General features: G+C 37.4%; 1 protein-coding gene across 2 annotated transcripts in view; it reads right to left on the bottom strand.

Annotated features, from left to right (window-relative positions):
• Positions 1–26147, bottom strand: part of cgnb (cingulin b) — a 108516-nt gene that overhangs the window by 38659 nt on the left and 43710 nt on the right. For both annotated transcript variants that reach the window (XM_062047560.1, XM_062047558.1), the window contains 3 exons: positions 23941–24038; positions 9530–9662; positions 7016–7228 (listed from right to left, as the gene is read on the bottom strand). In XM_062047560.1, coding sequence (XP_061903544.1) covers positions 7016–7228; positions 9530–9662; positions 23941–24038 — 444 coding nt within the window. The remainder of the gene's footprint in view (positions 1–7015; positions 7229–9529; positions 9663–23940; positions 24039–26147) is intronic.

Genomic DNA, 26147 nt, shown 5'->3' with positions numbered 1-26147 from the left:
TATAGAATATAAAGTTCACAAACATAAAGAGGGATGCTAGTGGGCCAGGCCGATATTTCCTTATCTCTAAACTAAAACTGGGGAAATGTGTAGAGTGTTCTGGGCTTGAGACATGATTTTATTTCAGAATTCCTTGAGAGAAAAAACGCCTGGTTAGGCTTTGGTATGTAAAAATAAAGTTAAAGTACTTATTTGGTTTACAGCTATGTTGTTATTATGCTGTTTGTTACTTATGTATGTTATGTTGCAGCTATTTAAAATAGTTTTGTCAATTTGTTCTGGCCGGAAATAAGTTGGCCCTTTGAAACATATCTTTGTCTTTGTGTGTTATATGTAGACCACACTGCTTAGCAGAGTTCAGTGATGCAAATGCATGTCAAGTTGATCAACAGTGTAATAACAGTACTGAAATGAAGGTTAAAAGGGAATTAATGGGAGCATTAAAAAAAAAAAGAAGAAAAAAATAAGTAACTAAATAGTTACTTTTCACAGTAACGCATTACTTTTTGGTGTAAGTAACTGAGTTACTTTTGAAATAAAGTAACTAGTAACTGTAACTAGTTACTGGTTTTCAGTAACTAACCCAACACTGCCCGTCACTTTATGTCATGTAGCCCGTCACTTTATGTCATGTTGCCTGCCACTTTTTTTTAACATTGCACACCACTTGGGTTGTCCCAATACCAATATTTTGGTACCGGTAGCAAAATGCATTTCGATACTTTTCAAAAGTTTTTGATACTTTTCTAAATAACGTGGACCACAAAAAATTGCATTATTGGCTCTATTTTAACAAAAAAATCTTATGGCACATTGAACATGTTTCTGTGGTTTGTGCAGCCTTTTGAGGCATTTGTGATAAAGGGCTATACAAATAAACTTTGATTGACTGATTATTGCAATCAATTTTGGCATAAAATAACAGTGAACATACTAGAAAATTTTACTTTTAGTAGTAAGTAAGCGAACGGGTTACAAAGGCTCTTAATTTGTCTGCTGATGTATGCAGTAACATATGCAATTTCTCACGCTATTATTTTATCAAAATTATGAAGGAGAAGAGGTAGAAAATGAATTATTAATCTACTAGTTCATTTACTGTTCGTATCTGCTTACTTTCTGTTTTAACATGCTCTACCTACATCCATCCATCCATTTTCTACCGCTTGTACACTTTTGTTAAAATGTAATAATCACTTATTCTTCTGTTGTTTGGATACTGTAAATACGTTTTGGGTGATACCACAAATTTGGGTATCAAGTCAATACCAAGCAGTTACAGGGTCATACATTGGTCATATTTATTTTTTTAAATATGACTTTGGTCAAATTTAAAGTCTTCATGTGTCCCTGAAGTCCTGTGCTTCAACATACGGGTATTATTATGGTGTGTCTGTAATGACCCCAAAATGGCAATAATTATGAGAATTTTTTTGTTTTGCAACATTATGCAAAAACAAATTTTCTCAAAAATTGGTACCTGCTGCTGTGTATTTGGGATCTGCATGAGTCTATAAATGTGTGCGAGTTTGCCATTATAGTAGTCAATAAGCTCCTTCTTTTTCTCTATCATCTTGTTATGGGGTACTCATCCTCCACTGTTGCCATTTCTAATGTAAACTAGCATACAGTTGTAACTCATATCTGTCAGTAGACTCGCTATGGAAGTGCTAAAAACTACCGGTACAACAAAGATGTCGGGGAGAAGACGCTGTTGAAGGTGAGCCACGTAAATCAGACCGGCCACAAAACGGCGCTTCCTATAGGGACGGTCAGAAAGCGGCTTGAAGATGATCAGTAAAACATAATCTACCGGTATGCAACATTTTGACCAAAGAACCACCATTACATGTTATGTAGACCACAAGGAAGTGTTTTAAATGTAGAAAAATATCATAATATGACGCCTTTGATGCGCCTTATGGTCTGAAAAATACCTACATTTTTATCCGCTGAAAACGACTTAACACATACCGGTATCTGACATATCTTGCACACTCCATTCTGTTTTTTTCCGAAGCAAACATCCACCTCCAGTTTCCTGTAAAAGTGCACTGCAGCGCTCTAAGAACTCGAACCACGAATAGAAAGCAGGATGGAGTTGTCAGCCTTTCCGCGCTCAGACTTGATGTTTTCTTTTCCTGACACTGCTTTTATTTTACAGCTCAACATATATATGTATGTATATATACAGTATATATAATATATGTAGATATATGTATTTTCTTCTTTAGTTCTAGAGATAGTGCGCAGGCACGAACCCTGGGAAAGGAAGGAGGGAGGGGGGTAAAAAGTTTTGGGTGATGATCACAAGTAGCAAAATTCTCTTTTAAGTCAGCACAGCGAGCTTAGCCTGACTAGTGTAGCCGCCTGACTCGGTGGATAAAGCGAAATGCTGAGACAAAAAGATGGCTGGACTATAAAAAATAAATAAAAAAGTTTAAATTCAACACATCTAACCTCAAATAACATCTTTATGAAGAGCGCGACTGCTGCGAGTGCAAAAAAAACAACATTGATCTGCGTTCCCATCAAAGTCAGTACAGTAGAAGTTGGAGCATTCAGGGGGCGAAAATGTAACACTTGTGAGACCCAACTCCATTTTGCTTTTTATTTGGCTTTTTTGTCTTATCTCACCACATAAGGAAACATGATGAGAACCATAGAATGGGAAATGGAGCATACCGTAATGGTAGCGTAGCACCAAAATGACATTTTGTTGTAGCTGGTCAGTACAATATGCAATGTACAATCTTTTCATATTGACTTGCTATTAACAGCGGTTAACTTCTTTTTACACTTAAACGTCTGAACGTTACACTGTGCAAAAGCTAATGTGAGAATGCTAGTTGACTATGCGATGGTATCAATGTGTTTTCCTGCCACATGGGGGCACCAGTGATGCCTTACAAAAGTTACACATATTACAAAAAATATACCATTTTGGGTATCGAAAACCCACAAATGCACTCTTATAATGACACATATCATAAAATGTATAGGATCTGATGAAACTCAAAACTGCACAAGTAATATTTAAAGCAAGAAAAAATCTCCTGCCAACAAATATCCCAGAACATTTTAGAGATAAAATTGTGAGTATAATGTCCATCCATCCATTTATTTTCTACCGCTTGTCCCTTTCGGGGTCGCGGGGGGTGCTGGAGCCTATCTCAGCTGCATTCGGGCGGAAGGCGGGGTACACCCTGGACATATCAGTTCTTCAAATAGTTGGGGGGCAGGATGGGGCATGTGACCCTGAGAAACCAGCTTTATCAGTATCATGCTTTAAACCCCGCTTCGAAAAGCCGTGCATTACAAAATGTGCTTATTGTAGCCGTTAATCCCGACTTCCTTATTATTAATGAAATTAAAAAACTCAGCACAAATTATATTAATTTTTGTTTTGTAGGTTAGAGTGTTTATATTGTGCTCCTGAGTTACTGATGCTGATCAATTTGAATTTATTATGTTTTATTGAGTTTATGTCATCCTAGTTTTCAGTATCAAATTGTTCAAGTCGGTCGAAAAATGTTTACTTTAATTAAGGATCAAATTTTTTCTTTTAATTCTAGGCAAATCAATTTCTGTGACAGACTAAAAACTATGTTAATAATGTAATTCTTTGTTGTAAGTTGATCGAGTTTTCTTTCTCCCCACCCCTTTAATATTAATAGGAATACCGGTACAATGTTATGCAGAGGTGTACTTATAACAATTTAATAGACAAATGATACAATTTATAGTCGCGGCTGAGGGGCCCGAAATGTTATCTTCTTCCTGGGGCGTGATGTACCAGAAAATAATTCAGAAGCACTGGTGAATAAATTATACATGATATGTATCCCATTAATATTCAGTAATTATTATTGTCGAATATCAGGTGATCATTTATTTTATTGATAATTAAGACAATATAAGCTTTTTGGACACCACGTTTATTTAAAAATGTATTTTATTACTATTGTTTTTCGCAAATGAGGACATTATATTGAACAAGTTTTTTGTTTGAATTGTGTAGATGAGAGTATTCTTGATTGTTGCGTTCAAAATAAAATAATGACAACCAATGAATGGAAAAGGGACCTATTGTATTGGTAGCAAAGCAACAAAACAACAATTGTCCTGGCTGCTCAGTACAATATGGCTGTAAGTTGACAAAAGAAAGCTCAAGGATTGCGGTTTTATTGTTTGGCTATTAATGGCAAAGCTTCATTTTATACTTGAAACTCGGTATTGAATACAATGGTGCGAATGCCAAATAAGGAAATGTGATGATAACCATAGATAGATAGATAGATAGTACTTTACTGATTCTTTCAGGAGAGTTCCCTCAGGAAAAAAATAAAAAATGAGGATGACAATGAGGAAATGGAATTTACTGCAATGTCGTGGCAGCATAGCAACAAAACAACACTTGCTTGTCCTGGCTGACTGGTACAATAAGGCTAAAATCGGACATTAAGGGTACACTTGTTTTATGGCTCGATATTAACAGCGGTTATCAATCAAGGCTTACTTATACAGCCCTTAATTACATATGTCTCAAAGGGCTGCACAAGCCACGACGACATCCTCGGCTCAGATCCCACATATCTTATTTTTACACTCGTATGAGATAGCTAAGAACACTCATGCTTATTTTTACACTTTAGTTATGAATGTTACCATATTATAAAAAATACTGCTTGTACAGTTAATAAAGAAAGTTGGATAGTTTGATCCTGGAACTGACTATTGGCATTATTTCCTATGGGTAAAAGAGTGTATATATGGAAGCCCGTTTCTGCCACCAAACCCACCCCCCAAAAAAAACCAATAGTAGTATGAATCATAATTATGAGATATAAAGTCATAATTATAAGATAAAAAGTAATACTTATGAGATAAGAAATTCAAAATTATAAGATGAAAAGTCAATTATGAAGTAAAAAGTTGAAATTGTGAGCTAATAAAGTGGTAATTATCAGATATAAAGTCATATTATGAGATAAAAAGTAGTAATTATGGGATCATTTCAGACATGGATTGCGAGTATATTAAACAAGGCTTTACAACTGATGAAATTATTAATTTGCTTGCAAAATCACATGGAATTATATATTTAGCAAACGTAACCTGGAAATTATGACTTTATCCGGGATAGGTTGATTGGCAACACTAAATTGGCCCTAGTGTGTGAATGTGAGTGTGAATGTTGTCTGTCTATCTGTGTTGGCCCTGCGATGAGGTGGCGACTTGTCCAGAGTGTACCCCGCCTTCCGCCCGATTGTAGCTGAGATAGGCTCCAGCGCCCCCCGCGACCCCGAAGGGAATAAGCGGTAGAAAATGGATGGATGGAAGGATATCTCCAAATTTAGATTTTAATCTAATCACAACTTTTTATCTCATAATTATGACTTTGTATCTCATAATTATGACTATCTCCAAATTTAGATTTTAATCTAATCTCAAATTTTTATCTCATAATTATGACTTTTCATTTCATAACTATGACAATTTATATCTCATAATTATGACTTTCTATCTCCAAATTTAGATTTTAATCTAATCCACATTTTTATCTCATAATTATGACATTTCATATCATAATTACAACAATTTATGTCTCATAATTATGACTTTCTATCTCCAAATTTAGATTTTAATCTAATCTCAAATTTTTTATCTCAGAATTATGATTTTGTATCTCATAATTTTGATTTTCTTATCTCATAATTTAGACTTGATATAATAATGATGACCTTTTATCTCATAATCATAACTTTTTTTTATCATTTTGATTTTAAATCTCATAATTATGACGTACATCTCATAATTTTGACTTTTTATCTCATAATTTTGACTTTCTTATCCCATAATTTTGACTTTCTTATCCCATAATTTTGACCTCATAATTATGACTTACCATTGGGGTATTATTAATTTTTTTGTGGCGGAAACAGGCTTGGATAGACAGTATACATAAAAATAGGGTGTGGAGAGATCCAGTGTTCTACATAGAATGCCCTTCAAGGATGCCTGCATTTTTAGGCTGCTCGTTTGAAACTCCCAAATGTACATTGCAAGGATAATCACATGCAAAAGGATGGGAAGACAAATTACCATACAGCCTCTTTATTTTTAGTAGGTGAAGTGAAAGTATGCCACTAATCTAACCAAGTAAATGAATAAACCAGCTCATGTGGCTGTGCCAGCAATCGGAGTGTTGCTGGTTACTGGTCCGATTGCTGGTTACTGGGGTTCAATCCCCACCTTCTACCTTCCTAGTCACGTCCGTTGTGTCCTTGGGCAAGACACTTCACCCTTTGCCTCTGATGGCTGCTGGTTAGCGCCTTGCATGGCAGCTCCCGCCATCAGTGTGTGAATGTGTGTGTGAATGGGTAAATGTGGAAATACTGTCAAAGCGCTTTGAGTACCTTGAAGGTAGAAAAGCGCTATACAAGTATAACCCATTTATTTATTTATTTATGTATGTTATTAGTGAAGTGAAGTGAATTACATTTATATAGCGCTTTTTCTCAAGTGACTCAAAGCGCTTTACATAGTGAAACCCAATATCTAAGTTACATTCAAACCAGTGTGGGTGGCACTGGGAGCAGGTGGGTAAAGTGTCTTGCCCAAGGACACAACGGCAGTGACTAGGATGGCGGAAGCGGGGATCGAACCTGCAACCCTCAAGTTGCTGGCACGGCCGCTCTACCAACCGAGCTATACCGCCCCTATTAATTAGATTGTTGTGCTGTTTCATAAGCCATAATTGCATAAGCGTCCCTGAGGTTAATTTCAGCCTCCCTTTCACACTTTTGATCGCTTTTATCTTTGTTGTAAACGTTTTCCTCATTTTTTGCCAACAGGCTAACAAGCTGGACTCTCGCGAACTACAGATGAAAGCACTTTATGTTCAAAGAAATCCTCACAAGTGCACTAGAGTTGAAATGCTGGAACGAGCGCAGCAGTGATTATATATTTGGCAGTCTAGAAAGGGAGAAGGAGAGAGGAAGAAGTGGCGCACCTGTGTCACCTGCTCCATCGTCTTTCTCAGGTTGTGCATGTCCACGCTGTACTGATCCCTCAGGGTCTCCATCTCCCGGTCGTGACACTCCACCTCCTCCTTCAGCGCCCCCTTCAGGGCCGTCAGCTCGCGGTCCCGCTGCCGCAAAATCTCATCCTGGCGATGGCGCAACATGGCCGCCTCGGCCAGGTCGGCCTGCAGGGTCACCATGTCCTGAGGAAGGAAAGAGGGCTCAACAATAAGACTCATTGGCATACTGTACATGGTAATGTAACATTATTGGACTAATTAAGGATTTAAGGAGCTTTATTTGTCATACTCGTACACATTTGCACATATACGGTACGGAATTTGAACTCCGGTCCCGGCAAGTATTAAGAAAGGCAGTAATAATTATGCATTAAAGCAGAACATCCATCCATCCATCCATCTCAGTGGCCTAGTGGTTAGAGTGTCCGCCCTGAGATCGGTAGGTTGGAGTTCAAATCCCAGCCGAGTCATACCAAAGACTATAAAAATGGGACCCATAACCTCCCTGCTTGGCACTCAGCAACAAAGGGTTGGAGTTGGGGGTTAAATCACCAAAATGATTCCCGGGCGCGGCGCCGCTGCTGCCCACTGCTCCCCAAGGGGATGGGACAAATGCAGAGGACAAATTTCACCACATCTAGTGTGTGTGTGACAATCATTGGTACTTTAGTCTTAATCTTAATCTTCAACCGCTTATCCGGAATTGGGTCGCGGGCACAACAGCTCCAGCACAGACCCCCAGACTTCCCTCTCCAGAGCAACATTAGCAACTTCCTCCTGGGGAGTCCCGAAGCGTTCCCAGGCCAGAGAGGAGACTTAATCCCCCCCATCTGGTCCTTGGCCTGCCGCGGGGTCTCCTCCCAGTGGGACGTGCAACGAAGACCTCCCGAGGGAGACGCTCGTGGGGCATCCGCACGAGATGCCCGAACCACCTAAGCTGGTTCCTTTCCAAGCGAAGGAGCAGAGAGTAGGAATGTAGATAGCTCAGTAGACCGAGAGCTTTGCCTTCTGGCTCAGCTCTCGTTTTGTCACAACAGTGCGGCAGAGAGACTGCAATACTGCCCCACCTGCTCCGATTCTCCGGCTGATTTCCTTCTCCATCTTTCCCTCACTCGTGAACAAGACCCCGAGATACTTAAACTCCTCCACCTGGGACAGAGTCTCGTTCTCTACCTGGACTGTACAAACCATCGGTTTCCTGCTGAGAACCATGGCCTCAGATTTGGCAGAACAGTAATAAATAATAAACAGAAAATAACTGAGAAGGGGAAGGACTTTAGCTGGCTAAAATGTTTGCATTTGTCAGGTATATAAATATATTTGATGATTACATTTTTTTTTTATTGTTGTTATTATTATATTAAACTATGTTGCTCTTGACATTATTACATTGTATATAAATATATTTGATGATTACATTTTTTTTTAATTGTTGTTATTATTATATTAAACTATGTTGCTCTTGAAATTATTACATTGTATTACAACAAATTATAGCGTTGTAAAGGTTCTGTGTCAAAACAAAAATTGATAAAAGCAACAGAATAAATAATAATAATAATAATCATAACATCAATAATAGTTGTTTCATGTTTTTAAACCAAAAACTGATTCATTAAAAAATTGCACAAAACCCCCCAACATTTATTTTATTTTATTCAAATCAATTCTCAAAAATTGCGAATAGATTTAGAATTTGAACAAATAAAAAACAAGATTTGAATTTTGATTGATACAAGCACCACCATAGTGATCAACATTAAAATACAGTAGCATAGTACGCCTAAGTATTCATTAAAAACAAGGCAACGGTTTTAATTAACATGTACATTTAATATGTTTGGCCACTGTAACATTCCACACAATTTGAACAGTAACACTGTGTTTGAATATTCAATTAAGTGATTTTTTTGGCATGCCGTTTGCTGGATCCTGCGTATCACTAGTGGCACACATACAACTATTTGAGAATCACTGTTCTACCATATGTAGACATCCGCTGATGTAACGAAGGCAAAGTATGGCACTATCATCTCAAATTCCAAACAGTTTGGAAAGAGCCAAAAGTGTTTTATTAATATCGCCGCCCAATTACCGGTAGATATGGGGATCCAAAATTAAAAACAGGTGACGACAGGTAAGAAAAGTATTTTTTTGCATAATATGACCCCTTTAAAAGGTCTACCTAAAGTACTGTACAATAAAGGGCATTAATTGATCTGGACTTTTTATCTCATAATTATGACTTTGTATCTCATAATTTTGAGTTTTTATCACATAATTTTGACTTTCTTATCTCACAATTATGACCTTTTATCTCATAATTATAACTTTTTTTTATCTTTTAGATTTTTAATCTCATAATTATGAGATCCCTCATAATTTTGACTTTTTATCTCATAATTATGACTTTTTATCTCATATTTTTTTACTTTTTGTCCTATCATTTTGACTTTCTTATCCCATGATTTTGACCTAATTTACCGTCCTCAGTGAGTCTGAGGGGGGCGCCCTTTCGTAAACCCTCCTCAGCTCCTCCTGAAGCTCGGCCAGCTGATCTTCTTGTAGACGCATGCGGGATTCACACATCTCCCTGGTTATGCGCTCCTCGGCCTGCCTGCAAACACACAAATTGGTGTTGTCAACACGGCAAAAACACACTCATCATTAATGCTGGTATTTATAAAGGAGTAATAACTTACTTCCTGGGACTTTTTAATGCTGCAATGTGTGTAATATGTGTCGTTAATGAGCACCGAGCATGAGAAAAATATGCTGTCGCACTCATTTGTTGGTTTTATGAATGTTGACCTTTTTAAACTTTGTTTTGGCCTGTTTTAATGTCGATTTGAGACTGATGTTGTCACCTCCAGTTTGAATATTGTTTTACTGTGGTTCTCGACGTGGCTTTCAGGGAATCTGTGGGTGGTCTAAATTGACCCTTATAAGGGCTGTAACTGACAATGTTGGGCCCATTTGGTTCCATTTATACACTGTAAGAGTTAATACCCATCCATCCATTTTCTACCGCTTGTCCCGTTCGGGTTCGCGGGGGTGCTGGAGCCCATCTCAGCTGCATTCGGGCGGAAGGCAGGGTACACCCTGGACAAGTCGCCACTTCATCGCAGGGCCAACACAGATAGACAGACAACATTCACACTCACATTCACACATTAGGGCCAATTTAGTGTTGCCAATCAACCTATCCTCAGGTGCATGTCTTTGGAGGTGGGAGGAAGCCGGAGTACCCGGAGGGAACCCACGCAGTCACAGGGAGAACATGCAAACTCCACACAGTTAATATACCTTAAAATTTTAAATTTCGAAAAACACTGCTTTAGGGGGTTGAAATATATATTTACAAGTCTGTAACTGACACACACACACACACACACACACACACACACACACACACACACACACACACACACACACACACACACACACACACACACACACACACACACACACACACACACACACACACACACACACACACACACACACACACACACACACACACACACACACACACACACAGAGAGACTAACGTTAGAGTCTCTTTTTCAGAGAAAAGGCAAATACATGTTACACAGCTCTGTAACAAATACAGGACAATGATAGACTTATAGCAGCCATGAAACAGAACATATTTCCTAGGAAACTCAAGGGGAAACAGTGAATCAAAATTGGGTAGCTACCTTCTTTTGGCAAGCTGTAAAATGTTGAGTGGGTTTTAAATGTCGGCGCTATTGTGTGCGTAAGATAGTTTGAGGCGCCAAGACCTGCCTTCTTCGGTCTTTCAAAGGCGGTTGACAAGCAACCTTGTGGTGTACTGAAATGGTACTCTACTCCAAATTATTTTATTTAACCCTATCTTTTTAAAAATCGATATATTGCTTTGTACCCTACATGTTTCAAATGCAATCTTAAAGTATCCTCCATTGCTATACTAACCTTCTCTTTCGCTAAATTATTTTCCTGTCATTATTATATTTCCTACACTGTATTAATACATGCTCTACATTTTCTATTTGATTACAATAATCACAAAGCCCTGTGTTATGTTTCCGTATTAATTTCAGTGAAATATTACATATATACAGTATGTCATAGCCTCATTCTAGTAATAACATTGTCTTATTTCCTCATTCTATAACAGTGGTTCTCAAATGGGGGTACGCGTACCCCTGGGGGTACTTGAAGCAGTGGCGTGCGGTGAGGTTCATGTCAGGTGAGGCACTGACTTCATCACAGTCAGATTTACAAACATATGAACCCTAAAGAGTATCTTATTCACCATTTGATTGGCAGCAGTTAACGGGTTATGTTTAAAAGCTCATACCAGCATTCTTCCCTGCTTGGCACTTGGGGCGGCATGGCGTAGTGGGTAGAGCGCCCGTGTCAGAAACCTGAGGGTTGCAGGTTCGCTCCCCGCCTCTTACCATGCCGTTGTGTCCTTGGGCAGGACACTTCACCCTTGCCTCCGGTGCCACTCACACCGGTGAATGAATGTTGAATGATTGATAGGTGGTGGTCGGAGGGGCCGTAGGCGCAAATTGGCAGCCACGCTTCCGTCAGTCTACCCCAGTGCAGCTGTGGCTACGAAAGTAGCTTACCACCACCAGGTGTGAATGAATGATGGGTTTTTAACATGTAAAAGCGACTTTGGGTACTTAGAAAAGCGCTATATAAATCCCAGGTATTATTATTATTATTATTATTACTCAGCATCAAGGGTTGGAATTGGGGGTTAAATCACCAAAAATTATTCCCGGGCGCGGCGCCGCTGCTGCCCACTGCTCCCCTCACCTCCCAGGGGGTGAACAAGGGGATGAGTCAAATGCAGAGGACAAATTTCACCACACCTAGTGTGTGTGTGACAATCATTGGTACTTTAACCTAACTTTAACTTTACACTTACAAACTGTAGCACACAAAAAAGCGCATTTAATAAAAAAAACGTTATTATGGTCTTACCTTTACTTATAAGTGCAGGAGCAGTGGTGTTCGTGTTGGAAGAGTTGTGAATGAATGAAATATGAAATCCGCGCTGCAGTCTACCTAATGTTGTGTCCCTGTTCACGGCTCCTCCGGCGCGCCGCGCGAGCATTGTTGTTTTTGCACTTTTTGGCTTCTTGTTAAGTGACTTTTTTTGGGTGGATTCGGTCTTGCACGTGGAGGGTTTGGGTGTGGGCTTTGGTTGGTGTGGCGCTCCCGTCGGGCGGTGCATTCTGCGGCGGAGGTGCTTGGCACCAGGAGGCAGGGTTATGAGACGAGCCTCCAGTTTTATAATCGCTCAGCACAAGAAATACGTTACACACATACAGTTGTTGACAAAATACACTGTACATTATATACCTCAGCTAACTAAACTATGGAAATGTATAATATAATTCATATAGCAATACGGTCTCACTGCACAGCAGGCCAGCAGTTAGCCGAGTCATTGCACACAATCCATGTTGAGGCACAAATCAGTGACGTGCCTCAACTGGCTGCTGATCACCGCACCGTCTCTTCTCAGTATTTGAATGGCAAATGTGAAAATAAAAATAAAAATAATCTAAAACTGGGGAAGTTAAATGGAAGATAACTTTAGTATAATCACTGGATACATATAACAATTTAATTAATTTTTTTTCTTTTTACTTTTTTTTTTCTTTCCATGATGGCAGGTGAGGCCGTGCCTCCCCTGCCTCTAGTGACTGCACGCCACTGACTTGAAGGTATGCCAAGGGGTACGTGAGATTTTTTTTAAATGTCTGTCAAAAAGAACTGTGAAAAGAAATGCAACAAAGCAATATTCAGTGTTGACAGCTACAATTTTTTGTGGACATGTTTCATAAATATTGATGTTAAAAATTTCTATTTTTGTGAAGAAATGTTTAGAATTAAGTTCATTAATCCAGATGGATCTCTATTACAATCCCCAAAGAGGGCACTTTAAGTTGATGATTACTTCTATGTGAAGAAATCTTTATTTATAATTGAATTTGTTTATTTTTCAACACGTTTTTAGTTATTTTTATATATTTTTTTCCAAATAGTTCAAGAAAGACCACAACAAATGAGCAATATTTTGCACTGTTATACAATTTAATAAATCAGAAACTGATGACATAGTGCTGTATTTTACTTCTTTATCTCTTTTTTTCAACCAAAAATGCTTTGCTCTGATTAGGGGGTACTTGAATTAAAACATTTTTCACAGGGGGTACATAATTGAAAAAAGGTTGAGAACCACTGTTCTATAACCTTGTATTACTCCTACAGTCCCCTGGACTTTGTAATACTGCCTACCTTGTTTCTTTATTCCAATTATCCCGCCATTTTTTTTATTGACTTCTATACTATACATACTATATATATGTGATCAATTTCCGTGTTTGTTTCAGTTATAGTTGTTGCCTATTTTGCATACCGATTCTCAAACTATAGTACGTGGTTCACGAGCTCTATTTAGTGGTACAAAGAATCCCTTGATTAGAGTACAGTGTTTTATTTTGCTCTATTCGAACACCGTGTTACTGTTCAAACTGTGTGTAATTTTACAGTGGCCCAAAATATGAAATATACTTGTTAAATAAAACCTCTGCCTTGTTTTTTATTAAATACTTAGGCCTACTACTGCAAGTTTTTTTTCTAAGAAAATTTGAGAACCACTGAGCAAGTTCATTCCCATCCACTCCTTCGTGAGCAGGTGCCCAGAGAACTGTTACCACACTTCCAGCTTTATTTATTCCCAAAGATTGTCTGAACTATTTCATATATTAAATTCTGTCTTGTTCCTGAAGCTACATTTTTCATGCTGATGAATGCCCTGCTGCAGTCAAAGCACACAGCTTTACTTGCTTTATTTTCCTCTTTTCAATTAACTGCCATATAAATTCCTATTAGTTTCCCCGTAACTTGTGGAACAACTACTGAAGCTCCTACTTATTTTTTTTAAAAGTTTTAGATGCATCTGTATGTATTTTGACATATTCTGAATACTTTTCCTTAATACATTTTTCTATCTGATAATGATTTAAATTTATGATATTCCGCCACTATCCCCTTCCATCTCGATCCGGTCTCAAATTGCGTAATGTCTTTCGTGGTGGGTTAGATTCAGGCTTAAGGGACTGATCAGATTGGTTAGCTCAGTCAGTCACGGCAAGCCGCGAGGACCAAAGTTTATTATCATGAAATAAATAAATACAGAGTAGTGAATGGGGTAATGTAAGCGTGAGAAATCTCAAGTGTGGCGTGAGAAAGGGTTAAATTGTGTGACTGTCTCGCTCAAAGCATGAGGCTTGGCCGTTGTGTACCCCATCTTTCTGGGATATGAGCGGTCTTTGGGCGACTTGCTATGCTTTAGGCTGCGAACAAAAGTTTGGGTTATGAATGTCCCTACCGCTAGTTGGCGTAACAAATTTCACAATGAACCCCATGAGATCTGACCAAAACATCTGGTCTAACTTGTTAGCATTAGCTTAAAGCTAGGAATCGACATAACTTTGGTTTTCCAACTTTACAAACAAAGTTAGTACTGTAATTTTTGGACTTTAAAGCGCACTTAAATCCTTTATTTATTTAATGTAATTCTAATAAGTGTGACCAGTAGATGGCAGTCACACATAAGAGATACAGTATGTGTGGACTGCAGGTTGACGCCTGTTCAATAAATGATGCTAACAAGTACCCGTAAGCAAGGAACACCAAACTTTGATGTTTCATGGAGAATATGGAAGATTACACGCGGAGCTAAGAAATTTATGAAAATGTTTTAGTACGACTTTGGTAGGCTACAAAGCCACATCAGATTGTCAGAGCATTATGGCTACCGTAGTCAGACGTACTGTGCTTCAACATACGGGTATTATTATGGTGTGTGTGTATAAGGACCGCAAAAATAGCACCTGTTAGGAGATATTAATTAGTGTTTTGTTTCGCAATATCATGCAAAACCAACTTTTCTTACCTATTGGTACCTGCTGTTGTGTATTTGGGATCTGCTTAAATCCTGAAAATGTGCACGCATTCGTCATTGTAGTCCATGCCGTAGTCAATAAGCACTTTCTTTTTCTCTATCCTCTTGTTGTGGGCTGTTCATCCTGTGCTGTTTCTATTATTAATATAAAGTAGCGTACAGTTCTAACTTATATCTTTCAGTAGACTCGCTACAGAAGCGCTAAAAACTACCGGTAGAACAAAGAAGCCGGGGATAAGACACTGTCGAGGTGGAGCCACGTAAATAAGACCACCCACAAAACGGCGCATCCTGAGGAGATGGTCAGAAAGTGGCTTGAAGATAGTCTGTAAAACATTCTATGCGACATTTTGACCAAATAACCACCATTACATGTTATGTAGACCACAAGGAAGTGTTTTGAATGTAGAAAATAAAATCATAATATGATCCGTTTAATGCGCCTTAGAATCCGGTACGCCTTTTGTATGAAAATAGACCTGAATATACCGCTCATCGGCAGTGCCCCTAATAGTCCGGTGCACCCTATGGCCCGAAAAATATGGTAAGTGAAGGAAAGTGCAGAGAAGAAAAAGTGGATGAAATTCATTAAAATAAATAAATCATTAAAAAACATGACCGAGTGTGTAGCTAAACTGGTAAAGCGGTTCAAACGTAGCACTGCAAGTCTGCACCATACTAAAGCAGAATTAGTCAATAATGCCAGTCAAAGATGTTATAATGTCTAAACCGGAGATATTCATCCATGAAAATGTTGGTAAGCTGCTGATGGTGTGTTTGGTAGTGAAGCATTTCGAAGGAGAACCACTCTCCAAGGTTAATGCTGTATATTATTATTATATTACTGTTTCGCAATATGAGTTGTTTAAGGTACTATCTGAGTCACAGAACCAATTAAACTCATATCCCGAGGTACCACTGTCCATATAAAATACTAAAACGGTACTGCAGCATTTGTTAGACTTAAGGCACAAGGCAACATATTCCACAGTGGAGCAGGCTAGTTCTGTGCAAGACAATTTAAAGATAGAACATGTTCCTAATAATTCTCCATTTGTTTGTTGTCTGGTGGTACGGCTGTGTCTGTTATAAACGTATAATATTTTAGAATGCAAGATTTTTGGCTCCATTGTGATATAGTGAATAGTATCAGAAATACAAGAAGGTTCTTTACTAATCAATTATCAACCTGTAACCATTGGAGGTCTTGATATATGCTGTCAATTCTCGTCCAAGGTGGGCATTTCAGTGCCGATCGTGCAGCCTTGCTCTTGTTCTTTTCAATGTTTCTCTTTGGCGCGCATGAACAAATAACAGAGCACTAATGATTGGATAACTTGTTTGTTCACCTTCCAATGACAGAAACAGTCCAACCCATTGTGGACACAATCTTGTTAATAAGACTAATCAATTCAATGTGACATATAGCGTCTATTATGATGGACAAACACACCTCACACGTACATGTGGTAATAAATGTGTCACTAATTTATTTCAAATTTAAAAAAAAACAACATTCTTTGGTTTGGACTAGATTCATGTTAGCCCCGCCCACTGACTTTGATGGGTGACACACCGGTTAATAATAATTACATAATTAAATTGTGAAATAACTAATTGAATCATTAACTAAATCAATCAATAACTAATGTATTAAATAATGAATTTAATATTGAAACGATTATATGATTAAATAATTGAATGTTTAATGTTTTATATTGCTTAATTTCTCTTGGAACTCCGCACAAGAATTTCAATGTACCTGAACTGTGAGTTTATGCATAAATTGCCAATAAAAACAAACAAAACAAAAATTGTAATAATTAAATAATCAAATGTAGTTTTACATTAAATAAAGTAATGACACATATAACACATGCATGTATTTAATTGAAATTATAATTAATTAATGACAATTAAAGCGGCCATATTATGATTTTTTTTCTGTATTTAAAGGGGAACTGCACTTTTTTGGAATTTTGCCTATCATTTACAATTCCTATGTAAGACCGGAACACATGCCTTTCTTTTTTTATGTATTCTAAATCGTAAACATAAAAAAATCAGCTAACAATGGAGTCAATAGGAGCTCATCTACCCTCTAAATAAACATTCCAAAACCACCAACAATACCCCATGTACATCTCGTGACCAGAATATTAACCACGAATAAGCGATATTGTTATCATTAGCTATATCACAGACAATCTACTTTTAGCGGTGCATTGATTACAGAGAGCTAACTAGCTTATACTGTTATATTGACATATTGAGCTGGTGCCCGGCTGCTGCTGCTGCATTGCCTCTGAGTTGGTAAAAGTTTATTCTAGATTATAAATCACGCCTCTCACCTGGATAGTAGAAAGACGTGGCCATAAACCGAGAAGTTAGTCAACTCTGACATCCAACTTAGACCCATAGACGGCGAGAAAGACAAAAAAAAGACGCTTGTTTGTGGTAAAACATTTTTTTTACTCATTGTATGGATGATGAATAACACATCCCAATCAATCGGCATCCCAGTGAGAGCAGACATTGTACAGTAAGTGATTGTTTTATTATGTTTAAAGTACGATTGTACTGTATACCGGTACTACAAAAGTACTGCGTTACTAATGAATTAAAAACAATACTATACTGCCTTTGAAAAATACCAGTACTTTTTTTCCCCCATCCACATGCTGCCGTGCGGCAGTGACGTACAGAGCCGGGGTGTAGGATGTTGAGTGTGTCAGCACGCACACACACAGCCGGGAGTGCATATAAGAAACCGCGTTTAAAAGGAAGAATGGCCAAAAATTAAAATTGTACTGGTTAATAAAGACTGCGTGAAGCGTAATATGGAGGTATTTGGGCTTCTAACATATCGATAAAGATAACGCTTTAAACACGGAAGCGCCGCTGCTTTAAAACATGCCTCGCCAAAGGTGGCGTGTTTTAAGTATTAATCTTTGCTTCAAACTTAGCTAAACAATTAACTACCAAGCAGTCCAATAAACAGGTAATATAGTTAACTAGCTCCCCCGTTGTGCAGATACAGATACGTACCACGTGCACAGCTGGCTTGTTGCCAATTGATAGCGCAGTCCAAACCGCCCACGTAGAGCAAACTAATGACTACATTTTGTAACAAATTCCTACAATTTGTTTAATCTTTTACCAATGTGTGTTTTACCTACTACATGTCTTATCTGTGTAGTTTTAGCCATAGAATTGTTTTAGCATTTACAAATAATTGTATTTTTTCTTAAAGCCAACCAAGAGTGTCAAATATAAATCATAAAGCATTAAATACAATGTCAATAAAGCTTTCTATTCTAACCTAATCCTAGATTATGGCAGGCTATATGTAATATATACACTTGTAAATTGTTCTTTGAGTGCAATTAGAAAAGCCCAACGTGTTTAATTGCCTTCTAATTTTTATTTTAATCTTCTAAAATTGTTCTTTGAGTGCAGGAAACACATGTTTAATGTATCGTAAGATTTTTGTTCGAATGAAGCCAATATGACATTTTTCTTGTGGTCCCCTTTATTTTGAAAAGTATCAAAATACATTTAGGTGCCGGTACCAAAATATTGGTATGGGGACAACCCTAGTTCGAAGTTTGTATTTCTTGTTTAGTACTTAGCAATACTGCTATATGATGCTTAGTGTTTCAATAAAGTTGAATCTGTTTAGCATACAGCTTATTAAACTTGTAGCTCATCCTTATATTCAGAAGTTTTTTGGATCATCATTTGTCCCAAAATAATTCCTTGTCGTCTCTCAAGAAGTCTGCTATGATTAGTAGTGTTGTTGTTGAAGGGAAAAGCGAATGTTGTAAAGTGTTGTTTTCGTCAACGATGACGATGACGAAATAATTTCGTTGACGCCACTTTTTTTCATGACGATAACGAGACGGTGACGAGATAAACATGTCTCTCTGATGACTCCAAAATGATTGTGTGTCTGTCTCCTATGTAATTGCGCTCTGGAATAATATTGTGAATGACATCTGCTGGGTCAAAACATGGTCCCTTCCTAACAGGTATTTACTTACCAACAAAGTCAAAGAGATATCTTTTAAAATAATTCATCGTTATTACCCTTTAAAGACTGTGATGGTTAGATACAAGAAGGACATTGATGTTACCTGCACCTTATGTAACATGCATCCAGAGACTGTTTACCACCTGTTTTGGACTTGTGAAAGCACTCGATCACTATGGCAGGGCATCTGTCGCTTCATCCTGGACAATATTCACGACACATTTGTGCTTGTTTTAAAGATGTGATATTTGGTTTTACACTATATGAACAAAAATTTGAAAAGGAATTTTACCTTTGCAACCTCATTATACTATTGGCTAAGTTTTATATTCATAAATGTAAGTTTCTCAATACCCGACCTGTCTTTTGTGCCTTTAAAAAAGAGTTAGAACTGTACATTAAGACACTCTCTACCTCTAGCAACCAGAAAGCTGTGAAGACGATTATGCTGTGTTCCAAATTTGAGTTGTTTACTGAAATTGAGTGAGCCTATGGCTTTGCACTTTGTTTATATTATATATGTTTTTTTTGCATTCTATTTTAGTTACTTTGAATTTATAACCCCCTGGCGCTGCTTTGTATTCTTTTTGTACTGTTTTGTACTACTTTTGTACTTATTTGATTGTTGAAATGTTGAAATGTATAAATAAATAAATTTTTAAAAAAAAAATAAAAAAAAAATGTCTCTCTGATGACGAAAACCTGACGAGACGTGTGTGAGTTTTCATTGACGAGACGAGAACGGACAAAAATGTTAGTGGGTAATCTGTCAGACGTTTAAATGCATGACATTTCTGTTTATTGTGTGTGTCAATTAAAACCTACAAAGTATCTGCTGCTGCGTTCTATCCTTGTTTGGCCACGCCCACCAACTGGCGTGCGGCGCACAGCGTGCTCAACACGTCAGACTGTTGTTACTCATCAGGCAATGGACCGTGATGGCGGCGGCAGTTTCAACACAGGGGCTCGGTGGTCGCAAACGTAGAGACGACATATGGGTGTATTTTAAATATAACCCAGCAGATCCTAAAACAGAGTGTATTGTGAAGGAAGACGGTGACAAATGTGGCCACAAAATATGCGGAAAAAATACGACCAACCTTAAGCGGCACCTTAAGGCTCGCCACAAGGATATTTTTTCGAAGGTAAGTTACAAATGCTGTTAACATAATCGATAAATGTCATAGTAAGCTAATACATTAGTACGTTTTCCACATACTCCTGGCGCAAATGGGCTGCTAACTTCAGGCTAAAGTTAGCTTTTGTTACGCTAACGTAAATTCATTATGTGTGTGTTACTTTAGCAGCATGTTTAGCCATGTTTACATTCAGTGGCGGTGTGGTTATCTCTTTGTGAGTACGTTCTGTCAGCACGTAACTTGATATGTTAAACAGGTCGAGTTACTGTTATACGTAGAGTCTGCTAGCTTTAGCCTAAAAGCCTCTAATTCATATTAAACACTGTTGTTGTTGTTTTTATTTATTGAATTTACTAGTGTTTACAGTATTTACAGGGTGGTCTATTTTATTCCAAAAACTTAAAAACATGTTTGTTTCATACTTTCAAGTATGTACAGTACAACTCTCTGGTATAACTTACAACCTACCTCAGGAATTAATTGATTATTTTATTACATGGTTTGCACAAATTATAGAGAGTGGGGTTGTATGATATCTGTTGTAATTGCACTGGCAGACAGGGCCAAGTTGAGCATATGTGTTCCTCATCCATCACTCATATTTTGGGCATGTTTATGTTCATTGTACTTTAACAAATTCTGAGAAATAAAGCCACAATTGCTCAAGTAGAATGTTTTTGTTTTTTGGCTTTTTTGGAGTAATGAACTTTGATTCCACTGTTACCACTTTATCTGTGTGTAATACACAATCCTTGGATCAGAAATTTGCTGTTGGGTGGAAACCTTATATGCCTAAAACCATTCATTTATTGTTATTATTTGTGAAAATAGCAGATCTGCAAGCTTACAATGGGTTGAACTTATAGATCTGCTGCTATTTTCACAACTTATGTGTGACACTGCCCAACAGCAATCTCCAATACTTATTGACCTAAATTAATTTGTTAAAAGACTATACTTATATACTTATATTATACTTTTTATTCTTTTTTTTTTGGACTAAAACTGGACTAAAACCTTTTTGACTTTTCATCGACTAAAACTAGACTAAAACCCTTTTGAGTTTTCGTCGACTAAAACTGGACTAAAACTATCACATATAAAAGTGACTAAAATGTGACTAAAACTAATAAGCATTTTAGTCCAAAAGACTAAGACTAAGACTAAATGTAAGATGGTTGTCAAAAACAACATTGGTTGTAATGCGCCTATGAAATTAATATACAGCTGTATCCTTAAAATGAGCAAAATACATAAATATTAGATGTTATTATAAATGTGCCTGTTAGTATATTACATACTGTATATATTTACAGCATGTACCTGTATATAAAACATTTAGGCGGAACAGAGCAACTCCAATTGGCTCCATTGTTAGCTGACTTTTAGTAACGTTTAAGATTTTGAATGCATAAAAAAGAAAAACATATGCGTTCTTGTCTTACTAATGGATTGCGAATGACAGGCAAAATTCCCAAAAAAGTGCAGTTTCACTTTTAACACTTCCTTGTGGTCTACATAAGATGTAACGATGGTTCTTTAGTCAGAATTTTGCATAGGTTATGTATTACAGACCGTTTAAGCCGCTTTCTGACCAACTCTACAGAATGTGCCGTTTTGTGGGTAGTCTTATTTACGTGTTTCCACTTTGACAGTGTCTTCCCCCGCCATCTTTGTTGTAGTTTTTAGCGCTTTCATAGCGAGTCTACTGACAGATATAAGTTCCAACTACACGCTACTTTGTATTACAAATGGCAACAGCGGAAGATGCATGTGAATGTACGAGCCAGTCTGCCCCACAACACGAGGATAGCAGAAAAGAAGGAGCTTATTGACTAAACCGTCGGACTATAATGGCGGACACACACAAAGCACTTTGGGTAAAATAATAGCATATAAAAATAATCCGCTGGCGTCACAGGTCAGAAAACACCACAGGACAAAGCGAATTTCAAACGGATCGTTTAGAGGAAGTATGAAGGAAGGCAAGATTGTTTTAAAAATATCTCTGCAATGCCTCCACGGTTTAATTTCACATTTTTGGGATTTATGCAAATTCCAAATACACAACAGCAGGTACCAATAAGAAAAGTTGGTTTTGCATAATAGGACCTCTTTAATATAAAAATACAAGCAATCACTGGACTACACTTGCGTTAGACCCGCCCTATGACTTTGAAGGGTGAGTTTGACAGATAAAATCAAATCATGAAGTCTGACAGTTTCATTAAAAAAATAAATAAATCATGAAATAGTTACGTAGCTAAATCATGAAATAGTTAATTAAATCAGGAAATAACTTAAAGATTAAATAATTCATTCAATATTTAAATAATTAAATAATTCAAGGTTCAAGCTTTTTATTGGCCAATTTCTCTTTGAACTCTGAACAATAATTCTAATGTGCCTGAACTGTACGTTCATGCATAAACAGACAGTAAAATAAATACATAATACAAATTAAAAAACCTTGTAATAATTCATTAAATGTACTTTTAGCTTAAATACATTAATGACACATTTAACAACACATTTATGTACTTAATGCCAATTATAATGAATTAATGACACATTTAAGTAATTGAAGATTTATTTATGTTTCATTTCATCCCATTTGACCATTAGTGCATTCCTAGTGAAAACACTTTTAAACTGTTTAAATTCCAGCATCAAGGCTCCAATTTTTGACCGCTAATAAACTATTGTGGTGCTAAAATATTGTGTATATTACTGCAACAACATTAGCTACAATAAAAACATTGTTAGTAACTCACTGACAGGGTCAACCAATCAAACATGTGCATTATTTAGTGTAAAGGATTACTCCTTAGATTGTACAGGTGTACCTTGCTATGGTTGTTACTAGTGAGGTGCGGATCGATACTGAAATATCAATACTGACAATACCGGTTCTTTATGCTGTAATATCAATTCTCAAATCAAAATATTGACACTTTTGATACTTTAGGTATTTGAGATCAAGCGTGTCATTAACAGGAACACAGTGTAAAGTAACTAAATCATTGAGATCTTGTCTAAATGAAATGTGATTGGAGGGAACTACTTTTTCTTCCGCCGAGGTAAGTACATAATGCGCAAAGGCAGCTGCACATTGTGCTGTGCTCAGTCATTCAGTTTGTCATTCGTTTATTTAGAAAATTACGGGCAGTTAAAATAGGTCACTCCGTATTATAAAACAAAGTGTATGTATCCTTTTATTGTTTGAGACACTACATACCAAGTTGAATATAACGCATTTAGTGCAGAATAATGCCATCATTTGTTTCGCCCAGTGATTTTATATTGATTAATTTTGAAGAGGCAGCACGGTGGAACAGGGGTTAGTGCATGTGCCTCACAATACGAAGGTCCTGAGTAGAACTCACACTAAATTGGCCCTAGTGTGTGAAGTGAGTGTGAATGTTGTCTGTCAATCTGTGTTGGCCCTGTGATGAGGTGGCAACTTGTCCAGGGTGTACCCCGCCTTCTGCCCGAATGCAGCTGAGATAGGCTCCAGCACCCCCCGCAACCCCATAAGGGACAAGCGGTAGGAAATGGATGGATGGATTGAATTTTGAAGATGATTCCCAAGAGCAGCAACACTCGATGTACACTATTTTTTTAAATGTACCCCACACATTAGATATGTTTGCACAAAGCATCAGATCGGTAAGAAAAATCAGTGTTATCGCACATCACTAGTTGTTATATCATAAGAAATATTAAGTTATATTACACAAGCCCTTACTCTTCATGGGCGCGCTGCAGTTGGTTCTTGCATTGACCGAGTTGCTCCTCGAGCTCCGCCAGGGTCAATTTTATCTGCTTTCCATCAGGTCCTGCCTTCTGCACACAAACACACACAAAGTGAGTCTAGAAATACATTCTTCGCTTTAACTCGGGGGGTGTGGGGACGACGACAGAAAGTCCTGCGCTTGGTGTATTCTATGCCCTACTTTTGACTCCCTCTTCTTTCTTTCCTGACTGTCAAGAAGATCTTTAGAAGGGAGACGCACCGGTCCTGCCGAGCATGCAATGAATTTGTCAAAACAGATGCTGCGTGTACACAAGTCTGGCTCGCCCACTTCTCGCAACATCACATTTGTCAAGGCTGCAGAAGAATTTGCCAATGGAGACGCTCTGATCCTCCTACACACTCATTATATCGACACACAAACATTGAAACAAAAGCAGATGGTGGTTTTCTGACTGCACCTGACAACACATTAACTGTATAACATATATATATATATATATATATATATATATATATATATATATATATATATATATATATATATATATATATATATATATATATATATATATATATATATATATATACACAGTACCGTAATTTCCGGACTATAAGCCGCTACTTTTTCCCCTCGTTCTGGTCCCTGCGGCTTATACAAGGGTGCGGCTTATTTACGGCCTGTTCTTCTCCGACACCGACGAAGAGGATTTCGGTGGTTTTAGTACGCAGGACGAAGACGATGACACAATGATTAAAGACTGACTTTTCATATACCGGTAGGCTGGTTATTTTGATAACGTACAGGCGAGCACTTTGTATTACTTTGCACCGTTGTATTATTTGTACTCTGCACGAATGCTGTTCGCCATGTCAAAGATGTGAAAGTTTGATTGAATGATTGAAAGATTTATTGTTAATAAATGGGACGCTTTGCGTTCCCAAACAGTCATCTCTGTCCCGACAATCCCCTCCGTGGTAGCAGGAACCCCTATATACTACGGTAATTACACATCAAAACCCTGCGGCTTATAGTCGGGTGCGGCTTATATATGGAGCAATCTGTATGTTCCCCTAAATTTAGCTGGTGCGGCTTATAGTCAGGTGCGGCTTATTGTCCGGAAATTACGGTATATATATATGTATATATAGTATACATACAGCAATGTTAATATTTGGTTACATGTCCTTTGGCAAGTTTCACTGCAATAAGGCGCTTTTGGTAGCCATCCACAAGCTTCTGGTGGAATTTTTGACCACTCCTCTTGACAAAATTGGTGCAGTTCAGCTAAATTTGTTGGTTTTCTGACATGAACTTGTTTCTTCAGCATTGTCCACACGTTTAAATCAGGACTTTGGGAAGGCCATTATAAAACCTTAATTCTAGCCTGATTTAGCCATTCCTTTACCACTTTTAAAGTGTGCTTGGGGTCATTGTCCTGTTGGAACACCCAACTGCGCCCAAGACCCAACCTCCGGGCTGATGATTTTAGGTTGTCCTGAAGAATTTGGAGGTAATCCTCTTTTTTCATCATCCCATTTAAAGCACCAGTTCCATTGGCAGCAAAACAGGCCCAGAGCATAATACTACCACCACCATGCTTGACAATAGTTATGGTGTTCCTGGGATTAAAGGCCTCACCGTTTCTCCTCCAAACATATTGCTGGGTATTGTGGCCAAACAGCTCAATTTTTGTTTCATCTGACCACAGAACTTTCCTCCAGAAGGTCTTATCTTTGTCCATGTGATGTCAGATGAAACAAAAACTTGTATACATATATATTTATATATACATATATTTATTCATACAAATATATACATACATATATATACACACATACATATACACATGCATGTATACATACATGCATACATATATATATACACATACATATATATACTGTACATACATACATACACACATATATACTGTATACATATATATACACTGTATACATATATACTGTATATATATATATACACACACACACACACACACACACATATATATATATATATATATATATATATATATATATATATATATATATATATATATATATATATATATATATATATATATATATATATATATATATATATATATATATAAATATATAAAGACAACATTTAAGCCCCAAATGTGAATATATCTTTTGCAAATAAAGGGGATTTCCATTGTAGGAAACACAAGCCGTCT

Source organism: Entelurus aequoreus, linkage group LG05 (genome assembly GCF_033978785.1).
Source record: "Entelurus aequoreus isolate RoL-2023_Sb linkage group LG05, RoL_Eaeq_v1.1, whole genome shotgun sequence".
NCBI classification, from domain to species: domain Eukaryota; kingdom Metazoa; phylum Chordata; class Actinopteri; order Syngnathiformes; family Syngnathidae; genus Entelurus; species Entelurus aequoreus.
The sequence above is the reverse complement of the archived record's forward strand: the minus strand, read 5'-3'. Positions and strand labels throughout refer to the sequence as shown.